Source organism: Canis lupus, chromosome 30 (assembly GCF_048164855.1).
Source record: "Canis lupus baileyi chromosome 30, mCanLup2.hap1, whole genome shotgun sequence".
Taxonomy (NCBI): Eukaryota; Metazoa; Chordata; class Mammalia; order Carnivora; family Canidae; genus Canis; species Canis lupus.
In genome coordinates, this window is record NC_132867.1 from 29593441 (window position 1) to 29609708 (window position 16268).

A 16268-nucleotide genomic window follows, 5' to 3' on the forward strand; every position below is an offset into this window, starting at 1 on the left:
ATCAGAAATTTAACATTCCCCAGTCCATGACCCCTCATGACACCAAATATATTATCTTCCAATATCTCAATCTTGTGACTCAAGAAAAATTAAATTACAGCCTTCCCCTGAAACATACCTACATAGATTTCCCATTGCATTTAGAATATTCCACAATAAACTATCCTCTCTGACATCATCTCCTACAATTTTCTTTCTAATTTTCCATATTCCAAACACCATGGCTCTTCAGCATCTCAGACCAAGTTGTCTTCCTCCTTAAGATTTTTGCCATACTCCTGACCCCTCTTTCTGGAAATTGTAGCCAGAATGCTTAAATCCTTCTATTCATTCAGATTTCAATGAAAGTGCCATCTCTAATGGCTGAGTAATATTCCATTGTATACATAAACCACATCTTCTTTATCCATTCATCTTTTGATGGACACCGAGGCTCCTTCCACAGTTTGGCTATTGCCATTAGAAATGACAAATACCCACCATTTGCTTCAATGTGGATGGAACTGGAGGGTATTATGCTGAGTGAAATAAGTCAATCAAAGAAGGACAAACATTATATGGTCTCATTCATTTGGGGAATATAAATAATAGTGAAAGGGAATAGAAGGGAAGGGAGATGAAATGGGTAGGAAATATCAGAAAGGGAGAAAGAACATGAAGACTCCTAACTCTGGGAAACGAACTAGGGGTGGTGGAAGGGGAGGAGGGCGGGGGGTGGGGGTGAATGGGTGACGGGCACTGAGGGGGGCACTTGATGGGTTGAGCACTGGGTGTTATTCTGTATGTTGGTAAATTGAACACCAATAAAAAATAAATTTATTATTAAAAAAAAAAGAAAGTGCCATCTCCTCAGATATGTCTTCTCTTATTGACTACTCAATTTAAAATTAACTCCACCAAGTAACAAATAACTCATTCAACTCATTGGTTTTTATTGTTTTTCAAGTACTCATTCTTATCAGAATTTAATATATTTATTTCAGAATTTAATTGCCTATTGTGTGTTTGTCACTGTCTTCCCTCTACCCTCATCAGGAATTTAAGTTTCTTGAAAATAAAGACTATGTCTATCTTTTCATTTCTCTTACCAATATGCTTAAAGTGTATGCCATGGAGTGGGTTCATCATAAAAACATAAGTTAAAAAATGAAAAAAAATCAACAAAATAAAATAGCTTTCTAAACTAAGACTTCTGGTAGAGTACAATTTTCCTCTTTATGTCTAAGGCCCATAAAGATAAATGGCACAAATTCAGCTGTATAAAAAGAAGACAACTCTGCCATTTACAAAAACAATGATCAAACTGGAGGACATTATGCTGAGATAAGACAAAGAAAAATACCATATGGTATCACTCATGTGTGGAAACTAAAACAAAAACAAAAACAAAAGGCAATTTCACAGAAACAGACAATATAACGGGTTGCCAGGGGCTGGGAAAAGGGGAAAATGGTATGATGTGGTGCAAAGGATGCAAATTTTCAGTTATAAGAATAAGTTGGGAGGAACTAATATACAACATGGTGATTATAGTTAGTAACAGTTGTATGCTTGAAAATTTTTGATTGAAGATTTTATGCACTTATGCACTCTTACTGTTGTTGAAAACCAACCTCTGTGATCCAGAGGTGAAATATAACATGAACACAGAGTTTGGGGGTTAAGAGGAAGAAAAGAGGGGTCCCTGGGTGGTTCAGCTGGTTAAGTGTCTGCCTTTAGCCCAAGTCATGATCTCAGGGTCCTGGGATTGAACCCTGTATGGGCTCCTTGCTCAGCAGGGAGTCTACTTCTCCCTCTTTTTTTGCTCCTCACCACTGCTTGAACTGTCTCTCAAATACATAAATGAAATCTTTAAACAAAATAAGAGGAACAATAGCTCTATTATTTTGCCAAGCAAAGGAGGCTGCAATAGACTAATGCCTTCAGAACTGCAGACCCACCGGGAGTAACAGGCTGAGGGGTTTTGTAGGAAAATACAGGATCTGGGTGGTTCCTATAGGAATCTGGTGGTTGCTGCCAGCTGCTCACATAGTAACATAACTTTGAGGTGGTTTTATGACTAGTGCTGGCGCTGGCCTTACTGAGTCCACACTGAGGTCAGTGAAATGTCAATTTTGACATGGAATTTCTGGAACAAAGGATTCTACAGAAAAACAAGTGAAGGCAAAGGAGAAGCTCCACATTTTAAATTCCAGTTTTAAGTCAAGCCTTGCTGAAGCACGTGTGTCCATCTGAATGTCCATCCATCTTTATATTTCTATAATGATTTCATTGCTGCCACACACACATAAAAAAAGTTAATGATGTAAGGTGATAGACATGCTAGTTATCTTGATCTTGATAATCACTCCACAATGAATATGTATGTCAAATCATGTACACTTTAAATGTATACCATTATATTTGTCAATTATTCCTCAGTAAAGATTAGAAAAAGGAATCACCTATCATATCTTTAAAAAATCAAATCAATGGTTACCAGATGAGAGGTGGGTAAAACAGGTGATGGAAATTAAGGAGTGCACTTGTGATGAACTCTGAGTCATGTATGGAAGAATTGAATCACTATATTGTACACCTAACACCTAAAACTTTTGTTACACTTTATGTTAACTCACTGGGATTTAAATAAAAACTTAAAAAATTTTCAAATCAAATCAACAACAATAATAATAACAGAGATGAGGTTTGCATTGCTCATAAGATCTCATGGAAGCTGGGTTCTTAAGTAAGCAAACACTGTGTAATTAAGAAATACTTTTTTTTATAGGTACATGACTTTACAGCAAAAGAGTCCTGAATATACTGGCTTTAAAGAATTCTTCAGATTTTTTTAAAATATCAGTTTGTTTGGAAATGAGTCAATCCTTCCTGTGGTCTTCTCACATACCACTCAGGTTGTATAAAAGGCCCTGTACAGATTATGAAATTCAAACTCAAGGAACTGATTCTGCTCCTCAACTGAACCTTCCACTCCTGACACCATGTGCTACTATGGCAACTATTACGGCGGCCTGGGCTACGGCTATGGTGGCCTGGGTTGTGGCTATGGCTATGGCTGTGGTGGCTATGGTTATGCCTGCTGCCGTCCATGCTGCTTTGGAAGATACTGGTATTCTGGCTTCTACTGATCTATTCTAGTTTGCTGATCCCTTGGGTAGTTCCTGTTGTCATTTATATAAGGATTCTTTATTATGTTAGTATTATTTTCTATCTTAACACTAATATCTAAATCTAGGCCAATTATGATAAAAGAATCACCAACTCATTAACTATCTAGAATATTCAACGCTTTTGTGGGGTAAAAAAAAAATCCATTCATTTTTTTTATGTTTGCACAAATCCAATCTTGGGAAAATTCTGATTTTATGTATCATTTGTTATTTTTTCATTAAATATAAGTTAATTTGCAAGTGTATAGTATGTTTTTTTCATATATCCATTCATCTTCATCACTTCTGAGTGTCAGAATCTGTGTGTTCGTGTGTGTGTGTGTGTGTGTGTGTGTATAGCTGCATAGCTGCTATTTTTCTATCAGCTGAAGTATGCTCCAAAGACATGAATTCATTGGCACTTGAAGGGACAAAGGCTTCATTCTGAGAAATTCAACAGCTTGCAAGAGAAAGCCTTAAGCGTGGCTGAAATGGATGCAGAGCGTATACCGACAGCCATCTTCTAGAGTTTACTCTTTGCACCACTCAGGTGCAGGCATATCTCCTGTTATGGTCAATTTCTTCTATCACCACTTCTTAAAGACAATAGCTGCTCATGAATTCTCAAAAACAAAGCCAAATTACACAGCAGCAAAAAGATTAATCAGACAAGCTAAAGTCCCTTTTTAGCTACAAATTGGTTTCTAAGCAGTAATTGACACTCATCATCTCTGCCCTTTATTACCATTCTACATTGCCTTCATGGTTTGCTGGTGCCTCTGCTGGTCTAGGTAGCTAAAACTTTATCCCTGAGAAGTCTGAATCCTCAGTTCTTTTGTCCTTGTACAGTAGAGTAGTTCTTTGGAAATGGAGTAAGCCCCAATAGGTCCTGTAAATTTCTGACATGTACTTTCAAACTCTCACTAGAGAGCAGAACTATATGTCTTCATAGTAATCATTACTGTGATTAATTTCTCTGCTGATCTACTGGTATGTGGAGCGCACTGTTATCAGGTAGTCTTTTTTATTCATTAAGTGGGTCCCAGGGAGTGATGGTGAAAGTGAACAATTTTCTTTGAAAGGTTTTGGGGTTTTTTTCAAATCTATATATTCCAGATCTTAGGAACAGGGTCTCATTGGTTAAAAGTATATTCTACATTGTAAAGACAATACCAAATCGCATAGAGTATTATCCTTAGCTCATTCATTAGCTGCATTTTAAGAAACCATTTCAGCTAGCTAATGTGATATGTGCTAAGATGAACAGATCTCATGGTCATGGGTGCATTATTTCATCTTCTTATCAGAGATTGTCTTAGTCCAAAGCAATGTTATGCAAGACTTTTTTTTTTAAATTCATAATAGAGAGAGAGAGAGAGAGAGGCAGAGACACAGGCAGAGGGAAAAGCAGGCTCCATGCCGGGAGCCCGCCGCGGGACTTGATCCCTGGAGTCCAGGATCACGCCCTGGGCTGAAGGCCCCGTTAAACCGCTGAGCCACCCAAGGATTCCCAAGACTTTTTGATCATAAATAAGCCACTACATATCTCAGATATTGGTGATGCTCATGTCACTGTGGACAGTAAAGGCAAACTCATACCCAAATAACTATCACTCCTATTAAATAGCAACTTCCATCTGTATGGAAGGAGTCTGATAAAATCAAATTGCCATCAAGAGCTGCCATCTTCTAAGTGTGGTGTCCCATTGAAGGCTCAGTGAAATCTTTTGCTTTCAGATTGAATATTCCAACTTCAATATTCTCTGCACTATGGTAATTCTATTTTTGAGCTCGTTTGTGCATGTGCTGGAATTGCAGATGACAGAAGCTGTTAGGCACTTCCTGGCTGAGTCATTGTCCACCTGGTTGTTTTGTACAACCTTCTCTGATGCTGATGCACTATAGTGAAAATTGACATCAAACACAAACATCTACATAATTTTATCCACTCTGGTACAATTCCTTCTCAGATCTCTTTATTTAAGCATACTCTTTCCAACCCCTGAACAACTCACCCTACTATTAATAACTGTCCAGATGTCTTTGTATGTTCTTAGCTCAGACCACATCTCTCTCCACATAAAATTAATGATTGGACATACTGCATGAAACTTCCATCTACTGGGATGTTTTCCTTACTATTCTTTCTCAAAGCAATTCTTACTGCAACAGCAGTCTGTTTTCAGGTTAACTTCAACCTATTGAGAAGACCTATCCACAAACCATGCCTGAGTATATTCTTGCTCTGCCATTTAGTCATCAGAACACCCATGAGGTTATAGCAGTGAGCTTATAGAAAGTCTTTAGTGCTACAGGTAGGCATTAGGCTAGATAAGGCTTTAGGCAGATAACAAATGGAACTCATTCATGACCTTTGCACCTGCTCTAACTAACTCTGAATCTACATTACCACTTAACATTAGATTCCGGCTGCTAGGTCTACCAAAATTTATGGCTTGGTGGATCTGAGAGTACCCAGTCATGAAGGTCAGCACACATCGTCATTTGATATTGCACAGTGACAGATGTTTAGTCTCTGCCTGGTTCCATTAGTAACCTAGATGCTTCCTTTTGAGCTGTGAATATATTTTACCACACTATGGCCTTGCTCCAGAAATCCGGCAGTCTGTGCTGCAACTCACACATGGGGGTTTGCCAAAAACTGAATTCTGCAAGAAGAACAATAATGAATCAAGTGTGTATATGATGGATATCCCAATTCCTACATCCTTTAAGTCTTTAATGGTGGCAATAATCTCGGTCATTCTATGCTGTGATGGTTAATTTTATGTGTTAACTTGACTGAGCTAATGGATTCTCAGATAGCTAGTAAAATATTATTTCTGGATGTGTCTGTGAGGGTATTTCTAGATGAGATTAACATTTGAGTTCATAAACTAAATAGAGAAGGTCACTCTCACCAATGTGAGTACCCTCCAATTGGTACCCTCCAATCTGTTAAGGGCATAAACAGAACAAAAAAAGAATCAGGAAAAGGACAAATTTTCTCTCTACGGGAACCAGAACATGCTCTCTTCTCCTGCCCTCAGACATAGACACTCCTGGTTCTCAAAGCCTCCAGACTCAAATTGAATTACACCACTGGCTTTCCTGATTCTCCAGCTTGTAGATGGCAGACTATGGGATTTCTCAGCCTCCATAACTGGTGACACAATTCCTATATGAAACCTTCCTTTCTCTATATATATTTTTTCAGGGTCTTCCACTTGAGCATTCCTACTTAATTTATTGGTAGGGAACCATGTAAACGTTCAGTTAGCTTCTATCCATGCTATTTATACCCACAAGACTGCAGAAATGATTACAACATGGATTTATGCATTAGTCCCATTTTGAGACATAGTTGGACCAGAATTTTGATTGACATCTGGTCTTTGTGTGCCTCCAATGTAATAAGAGGTAATTTTTGTATTTGAGGTCTCTATGCAAACATGAGCTCAGATCCTATGACAATAGCACTCTAAAAATTGAGATTTTCTCTTTTCTTAGTATTCAGTTACTTTGGTAAATTCTCAAAATCTCTTCAAAAAGAGATTGAAAAAAAATATCCATTTAGAAAGAAATTAGTTGGATAGATAGGGGATAGATGGATAGATAGACAGATAAGTAGATATGTTCCTTGGCACTGCAGCATGTTTTCTCAATGAAGCCCAAATTCAGGAGGGAGAACTGTGGGCAAGTAGGTGATAGAAGGAATCATTATATGTTGAAAATAGTAGCAAACACATAATATATAAGGAGGGGAAAGCATAGAATTTCTGATAATTATTTCCAAACTTCATCCTTGTAGCCTGCAATGTCTTTACTCAAGAAATGGCACAGTAGTGTATTCCTAGAACCTCCTTAATGGGATTTTAAAAACTACTATTTCATTTTCCTGGTTACATAGCTTTTCCAGAAAACCTGAGAATGCTAACTTCTTTTATTTATTCAATACCTGATATTTGTTCTGTTTTTGAAAATCAGAAACCTTGACTGATTCAACATTGCTATACCGGGTATATATTAAATATGCAATCAAAAAAGAATAGCATTTATGCTGAATTTAGGTTCAAAAATATGATCATAAACAACTTTATGAAGTTTCTAAATATTTTCAGAAAATAAGGGACTATGATAGCAATGGTGTAAAAGTTCTGTAATGTTACAAGAAATTAATAGATGTTACTGTAATTATGCAAGTGGTGCCATCTATTTGCAAGAATTTTTAGACTATTTTTTATGCTATTTGATAAGACTGGCTATAAGAAAAAGCAAATAGATTAAAATTCTGTATATAAGAATGAAAAAGAAAAACTAGTCACCTAGGGAGGAAATAGAAACTGAAGTTAAAATCATTAATATCTACCATAGATCAGCAGGACAGCCACAATTAACATAAGCAATAAAATATTTGATGGAGCGTTTGAAATGGCTACCTCCACTTGCCTCACCATAAGGTCTTCCTAAGAATGATAGGTATTGCTGGGGTGCCTGGGTGGCTCAGTTGGTTAAGCATCCAACTTGTGATTTTGGTTCAGGTCATGAGCTCAGGGTCATGGGATCAAGTCCCAGTTGGACTCCATGCTCAGTGTGGAGTCTGTTTAATATTCTCTCCTTCTGCCCCTCCCCTTGCCCCCTCTCTCTCACTTTCTCTCTTTAAAATAAATACATCTTATTAAAAAATAATAGATATTGCTAAATAGGCAAAATAAAATTAGAAATCTAAACATTTTTCTTTATGATTGTATATGAAAGATTTGTATATGAACACACATAAATTCTGATGGAACAAGTACTAAGCTTAAGTACTGGGTATGTAGAGTATTCTTTTATGGATAAAACTGTATGAAAAGAACATGCTATCAAAAATCAGAGAATCGATCTAAGGATTCAGAACAAGCCCACCTGTCAAAATAGCACTATTGCAAAAGAAGAGAGAACCCTTTAACAGATTTTTTAAATTCTAAAATTCATAATGTTTAAGATACATAGAATGGATAATTGTGAGAATGCAAGCATAGTAAGTCTAAAAAAGAAGAAATATATATTTTTCAGGAAAAATATATTGCATTTACTGAAAGGAGAAAATTTAACATAAGCTAAGATGGGGGAAGGGACTGACAAGCTCTCCCAAAATTTGGAGCAAAAGTATAAAAAGACAACAATTATGCCAAGTAGAGTAAGACATGTACATCAAAGAGTCTAGATATCTAACAAAAATAAGATGGAATTTTATAATTAAAGTGGCAGGTTGAGAATAGAGGAAGAAAGAAGGAAGTAATGAAAGACTTGTTCATCAGAGTTTATACTAATTTTGTATTAGTATATAATAAATGATATTAGTAACTAAACTTACCCAGGTGATTCTTTTAAGTTTAGTAGGGGGAAAAAATCCTTGCAATTATTTAGATAAGAAAGACCAACAACATTTTTATATTCACATGCACAGAGACAACAAATAGGTAGTTATTAGATATCTCTTTGCCACATTAAAACTGCCAGTGGGAAAGTTAACTCATTCCTCTTTTATTCAACTATAAAACAGTAATTTTAACACATTGTAGAGTTGTTCTGGGGCTTATGTAGGACAATGTGCATAAAAGACTTGGCAAGTGACTGTCCTATGGTAAGCAGCTAAAAAAATGCTACTAATTATTATTATTTAGATTTTAAATATATATTATTATACAGAGCTTTGGAATATGAATTACATAAGCAGCATAGAATAAGTTTCACAGAAAATGGTTCTTTTATATGCAAAGAATCAGAAAATAAACCATGCATGAAATAGTAAAAATTTATATTTACTAGATACTAACATTCTCAGAGCAACCCAAGAAGCCTGGTTCTATGGTCACACCTAACATTTTTACAAGAACACCAATTTCCAAAAAGCTCCGTAATTTGTCAAATGTCATGAGCCAGTTAAGAGGCGTGTTTTATGTTTTAGGGTGGTAATTTAGGAAGTATTTTGTGTATACTGTTGGATAGTGTGAACACAATGATGTTGAGGTGGAGATCTGTTACTGTAGAAAAAGAGAAACAAATAAGGAATAAAGAGTAAAAGATTCCCATGTATTTCAATTTCAATTAGAGATATTCAGAATTTAAAGATTTTAAAGAAGTTGACAATCCAATGTGAGTACAAAAAAATAGATGTTTATTTGGGGATGATAATGGTAGCATTTAACCTCAGATTCAATGTGGTAGAGCTGCTAAGAATATTAATCAATTCTAGGTGATGTTAAAGCATGTGTTGGGGGAAAATCCTGGAAAAGCATAACCAGCAAGAACCTTGGCTTGTGACCCTACATCCAAGGCATCATTTATATTCAACTATTATGACTTACCAGCAAGGCAAAATAGTTGTAAAACCTACATTTCTTTAGATGTGTAAACATAGGTCAATTATTTTCTACTTAATATTAAACAAAAATTCTAAGCTTCAAGAATAAAGTAAATAGGAAAGACAACTCCTCACACAGGTATATGTTGAAGAAAATATGTTCTCTTTGGGGGTTTGATATTTCCAGGTATCTTAATTCCTTCTTGTGAGGTCAACAATTTTGAACTGTGAACCTTGGCAGGTTAACCATTATCTTAAATACAACACTTAAACTCATTCATGTCCAGGATCGAGAAATCACATTTTGAGAAATAATAATTGAGAAGTTTACAGATATATGACACACACACATACACATGGAAATACACAAAATGGTGGAAAAGGCAAGCAACTGCAGCTATAACTGTGAAACCGCATGCATGACAGGAAAGAAATGACTCAGGACAAGAAAGTATGGAGGATGCCATGAAGCAGCTTGATCGATTGATTGATTATAAAGCAGCTTTAAATATAAACAGGTAATGGATTTTAGAGTTGATGCCATCTTTTTTTTAAAAAATATTTTATTGGTTTATGTGAGAGAGGGATAGCACGAGCAGGGGGAGAGGGAGAAGCAGGCTTCCTGCTGAGCAGAGACTGGGATTCCAGGATCATGACCTGAGCCCAAGGCAGATGCTTAATGAGTAAGCCACCCAGGCCCCCAAGATGGTGTCATCTTTTAAAAATAGTTCTTAAACCATAGCAAGACTTGTTAGGTGGGTTTGAACTACTTTACCTCTTGGGCTGAATAAGCATAAGAAACACTTCTTGCTTAAATATGCCTGAACCAAAAATGAGAAACTGGAATCATGCATGAACACTCATATCTGGTCTTTTTTTTTCTTCTTTCAAGATTATATTTAGATTCAAATTAGTTAACCTATAGTATTAGCTTCAGGGGTAGGATTTAGTGACTCATCTTTTCCATATAACACCCAAGGCTCATCACCTTAATGCCCATCACCATTTAGCCCATCTCCCCACCCACGTCTCCAGCAACCCTTAGTTTTTCCCTAGAGTTAAGTCTCTTATGGTTTTTTCCCCTCCCTGGTTTTATTTTATTTTATTTTTCCTTCCAACACTCATATCTTAGAAGGAATTTCAACAAATAAAGATTTTGATGTAAAAGCACTTGGAATATATAATGCTTCCAGGCAACCTTTAACTAAACTGGCAAATATTATCTCATTTATCTTAACCCAGCATCACAACATTATTACCACTTAACCAGAGTAGAAAACTGACAGCTACAAAGATTGTTGCTTCCTTGATGTCACAAATCAAGGATTTGGTAGAGCAACTGAATTAGAAATAGAAAAAGAAGATATCCTCTAAAGAAGGCAATTGTTTCCTTTAATATAAATAATTTTTTAAAAAGCTAAAAGCATAACTGTCAATATTGAATGAAAAGAGAACCGAGATAGTTATGCCAGACTGAAGAAGTTTATTAGAAAAATGAAGAAAAACAATCTGTATGAAAATCGAAAGCCAGGATCTATGACAGTATTATTCAGATGAGACATCCAGTAAGAACTCACAGGATACTTTTCACATTCTTCTACTTTTCACAAATTATATCCAGGAAAGGAAGGACTTGTAGTTCAGACGAAGAGAACACCAGAGTTCAAGTCTGCAGAAAAAGTCATGTCTAAAACCTGTGATGTAGGGTAATCAGCACTTAACCATGAGACTCAGAATGCGTGGGGCTCAGAACAGGCAAATATCTCAAGTTCAGGTGTGGAGGGTGAGAGTCTCCCAGTGTGACCTCAGTTAGTACCAGCCAAAGCCAGAGCCATAGCCAGCGCCACATCCATAGCCACAGCCACAGAGAGAGCGGGAGCCATACCCATAGCCACAGCCAGAGCCACAGCCAGAGCCACAGCCCAGTCTGCGGAAGCCACAGCCGTAGCTGGAGCCATAGCCACAGCCCAGGCCTCCATAGCCACAGCCTCCATAGCCGCAGCCTCCATAGCCACAGCCTCCATAGCCGCAGCCTCCATAGCCATAGCCTCCATAGTAGCTGCCACACATGGTGTTGGTTGTTGAGGTTGTACTTGGGTAGAGAAGGAGAGAAGTGTCACTTCACTGTAGTGTGGACAGTTCTCCCTGCAGAGGCCTTTTATATGCTCTCAATGTGGATGTCACCCACCACATCACAGGTGTCATGTCATTGGGTAATTTTATGATTAATTGCATTAGTTTGTTGTTCCTCAACCATAAGAGAAAGCTTCAGAGGCATTAAGGTGATTTGCTTTGTTTGGAATTCTTTTATCCAGTTTTGGGCTTAAATGAGGGAAGACACTCATGCACTCTACACAGACCTGCCCCATTTTAGACCTTCATTTTAATGTCCTATAATCATCCTTTATTTCAAGAAAGAATGCATTTGCTAGGGTCCTGGCCTCCAGATAATTATATTATTGTATAACATTTCACAAAGAATAACATTTCTTCTTATTCATGAGTTTTTCTTCTGTCTTGATCCACATAATTAATTTCTTCGGGGATTTAGTGCCTTTTTCTATATTGAAAGCATAATTTATCTTTCATGCTCATGATGTTGATAATAATTTAACTCATTAAAATTTCAAAGGAAACAGGTCTGAACAAAATATCTTCTACTTTCCTGTTTATACAAATGGGTTTTATTCTCATTTATGTCCAATTTCTACTGAAGGACATGAAAATATGTTATTCTGTGGAACCCAATTTTTATATTTCTTTTTTCTTGTCCTAATTGTATATGCACTGATTAGTCAACATTCTAAGTAAGTATCCAATAAGCTTATCATCACATAATGTTAACAATAAATTAGAGAACTGTTTCTTTCTGAAACGTCCTATCAGTATGGACGTGTTAAATTCACATGCTAAGCTCTCTTGCCTAACCCTTGAATTAAAACTATCTTCACTCAAATCAGTGTGATAGCTCATACTTTAAGGTATTCAAAGAAAAGTAGGGGTAGTTTTATGTTATAGTTTAAAAATGTACTTCTTTGTCTTTAAGAAAATGCATGTGGGAAGTCAGCACCATCTATACAGCCACAGTGATTTCTGATATTTAATTTCAGTTCTTATGCAAAATATCATTTTATGTATTCCCTCAAGTAACCTTAGGCAGGGTGTCTAGAATGGAATCCAGGCTGGTTTATATCACAGTGAAGATGGTTCAAGAAGTTAGCCACCCTCTGCATTTTAACCAACTCTCTCTGGAGATCATCAGAATAAGGACATAGATTTTTTATAAGTATACAATTCATCTTACATGGTAACTATTTCAAATGAGTCAAAAGAAAATAGCATGTCAATGAACCAAAAATTTTTTTCATACTAATGATCATATCCACACATTCATCTATTCAGCGACCATATATCTTTGAATGTACTTTCCATGTACGTGTCTTGGTAGGTGCATTTTTGTAAAGTACCACATCATTGTGACATTTTAGTCACTATCTGCTGAGTCAAGATATTACAGGCAGAGGACATCTTCACCACATCATTCAAATTTCCCATATGGAAAATTCCAATAGACTCAATTCTCACAGTTCAGAGCCTAGCGAACAATAAGTTTTTAGCAACAACTAGTTGAAATAGCATGATGTTTATTCTTCTTCAAGGATATTTAAGTTCTTAGAACATTGCTTAAATCTGGTAAAACTAAACTGCATCAGCCAATTAAAAAAACTATAATTAACCTGAGATATATTTGTATTTTACTTAAAAAGTCATTGAATACATTGTGTTATATACAAATGATGACTCTAATAACATTTTCTAGGTTTTTTTCTCCCTGGATTCCTAATTTTAGGAATTAATTCCTAAAATGAATGCTTCCTCTGAGATTTAAGTTGGTGTCTCTGATTATAATAATGAGAGCTTTGCACTGCATGCCATTTTTTTTTCCTACGTTTTCTGGTGTGTTCTAAATATACTCAATTCGCAAATATATTCCATAATCAAAAATTAAACAAGCCTTCTTTCACTGCTCATACTCTTCAGAGTAATCCCCATTTCTGTATTCTGCTTCATAACAGAACTTCACAAATATATCTCTACAGCAGTGTTCTAAGACCCCTTTATCTCTCTGCTCCTGTGTTTTGATCTTTCATCTCCACTACTCTCCTGAGATCCCTCTTCCAGGGATCATCAAGATTTAAGTCCTGCCAAATCTAGAGGTCAAGTATTTTACTCAGCCTCTGAGCAGCATCCAGATTCACCAACTTCTCTCTTCATTCCTAAAGGCTCTCCAACCTTAGTCTTCATCCTATCACGCACACTTGTTGAATTCCAACCTCAGTCACTGCTTCTCCTAAATATCCTTTCTCTTTTCTCCTCAGATTTTACCCTCAAATGTGGGAATTCCCTGCTAGGTTCTTTCCCCACATATGGTTCTAGTCTCTGCCTAAACTCTTATTAGATGGATTACTTTGGATACATTCTTTTCTCCAGTCTCAATTTGTATTTCCAATCTTTAATTATATATAATTAAATTATATATAATATAATATATAATATATACATGATATATATATAATATATATGTTTCCAATCTTAATATATATAAAGGTATGTATATTTTCATAGATTAATCATTGTTAGAAATTTAACAAGACAAAATTTAGTTGATGATTCTTTATACTACTCAGGCTTATTCATTCTTTTCTTCTAGGTTTCCAAGTGTACATAGCATAAATCCAATCATGACCTTCCTTGCTGGTAATCCTTCAATGTCTGCCCACATTAGGATGGCTAGAGTATGTACCAGACACGTACACGTGAAATTTGAATTTCAGTATTTGTTTGCTACATCTGGAAACCCAAAGCTTAGAAAACACAGCTGACATGACCCTGCATGCCACAGCCTTGACTACATCTATGAGCTCATCTGGTAACTCTATTCCTTTCCATTACAATATATAGATCACAGTGTCTTCTCAGCTCTTCAGATGGGCTTGCTTTGCTTCTGCCTTCAAGACTCTGCCTTTGAGCTCTTGAAGTAACAGAGAGAATGGCTTATCCTTCTCTCTTGGTTCTCTCAGTGAGGCTTTCCCTGACCACTCAGAAGTAATCCCTCACCAATAACTCTCTAAGTTTTCCTTAGCTCATCTTGATTTATTATTTACACAGGCTCATCACTATCTGAAATTATCTAACTCACTCACTTAAATTTTGTCTGTCTTGAATCTCCTGTCCCTGCTTATCTAGAATGTAAGCTCCATCACAATATTGTCCTTGTCTGTCTTATCTATTGCTCCATCCCAGAACTCATAATAGTACCTGGTATGGGGCACTTGGATGGCTCCATTGGTTAAGTGTCTGATTTTTTATTTCTGCTCAGATCATGATCTCAGGGATTGAGCCCCGTGTTGGGCACTGTACTGGCTGTGGAGCCTGCTTGAGATTTTCTCCCTACCCTTTTCCTCCATGCTCTTGCTTTCTCTCTCAAATAGATAAATAACTCTTCAAATAAAAAAAATAGTGCCTAGTATATAATTAGTTGCTAATAAAGTTTGATAAGTGAATTAGTAAATGACCAAATCAATAAAATGGAGGATTATTTTTATGTTTCCTTTTAACTTCTTATTTTGGAATAACTTTAGACCTACAGAAAGTTCCCAAAATAGTATAGAAAACTCTTATATACCCAGCACTCAATGTTCCCTAATGTTACATCTTTCATAACCATAGTATATTTATCAATCCAAAGAAATGAACTTTATACAATACTCTTAGCTACTATAGATTTTATTTCATCATTTTTTTCCCATTAGTGTCCTTTTTCTGTTCCAGAATCCAATTCGCATTGCATTTAGTTGTAGAATCTTTTTTAGTCTCTTCTAATTAGTGACTGTTCCTCTGTGTTTCCTTGGCCTTCATGATCTTGACAGTTTGAAAGAGTTGGGTGTTTTGTAAAATATTCCCCAGTTTGGGTTTCACTGAAGTTTTATCATACTAGATTGAGGTTATACATTTTGAGTAAGAATACCAGAAGAGATGTGTATTTTTCAGTGCAACATATACAGTGGTACACGACATCAATAAATCATTTGAGAGTTTCTAGAATCCATTAAAACTCAAATTTCTAGTAAAATAAGTCTCCCCTTTTCATATATTCAGGGTAATTGGGGTCAAAGTTCAAGGTCTTTGCCATGGCATGGAATCACATATAAAATTATAGATAAATGTATATTTGAAGTCTAAACCAAAGCTAATATTATTGCTTCACTAAAAAAGATAAAATAGTCATTCAGTGTTAACAAGTGAATCCAGGCATCATGTCTTCTTTCTCACAATCTTTCCATCCTTCTCTTTCCCTTTGAAACTACTCTTTTGTTCCCATGGCAGCAAATATGCAGGTGTAAGAAGGATATTTTTAGTAAAACTAGGATTTTCAACAGGTAGAATATTGTTTTTACAATGTTAGGGTAGCACTGACATAGTCTAAATTAGGAATCTGGAATAAACAAGTCACCAAAGTAGAAGAATCTTTCATCAAAAGCACATGATTTCATTACAGGCGTCCTGACACACAACAAAGTTGTCTTGGATATGTTAGTTACGAGAAATTCTTGAGATGGTTTTAATACCAATTAGTTTGAAACATGAATCCGACAGTGCCTGTGGTTTGCCCCACATACCACTCAGGTCGTTTATAAGGTCCTGAATAGATTATAAACCTAAAACTCTAGAAAATGACTCTGCTCTTCTGAGCCTTCTTCTCACAC

The 16268-nt window shown here is 36.1% G+C and overlaps 1 protein-coding gene across 1 annotated transcript; it reads left to right on the forward strand.

Annotated features, from left to right (window-relative positions):
- The first annotated feature begins 2984 nt into the window (after positions 1–2984).
- On the forward strand, positions 2985–3131 carry LOC140621421 (keratin-associated protein 20-2-like). The gene has a single exon (XM_072806450.1). The coding sequence runs from the start codon at positions 2985–2987 to the stop codon at positions 3129–3131; it is 147 nt and encodes a 48-aa protein (XP_072662551.1).
- The last annotated feature ends 13137 nt before the right edge of the window (positions 3132–16268 follow it).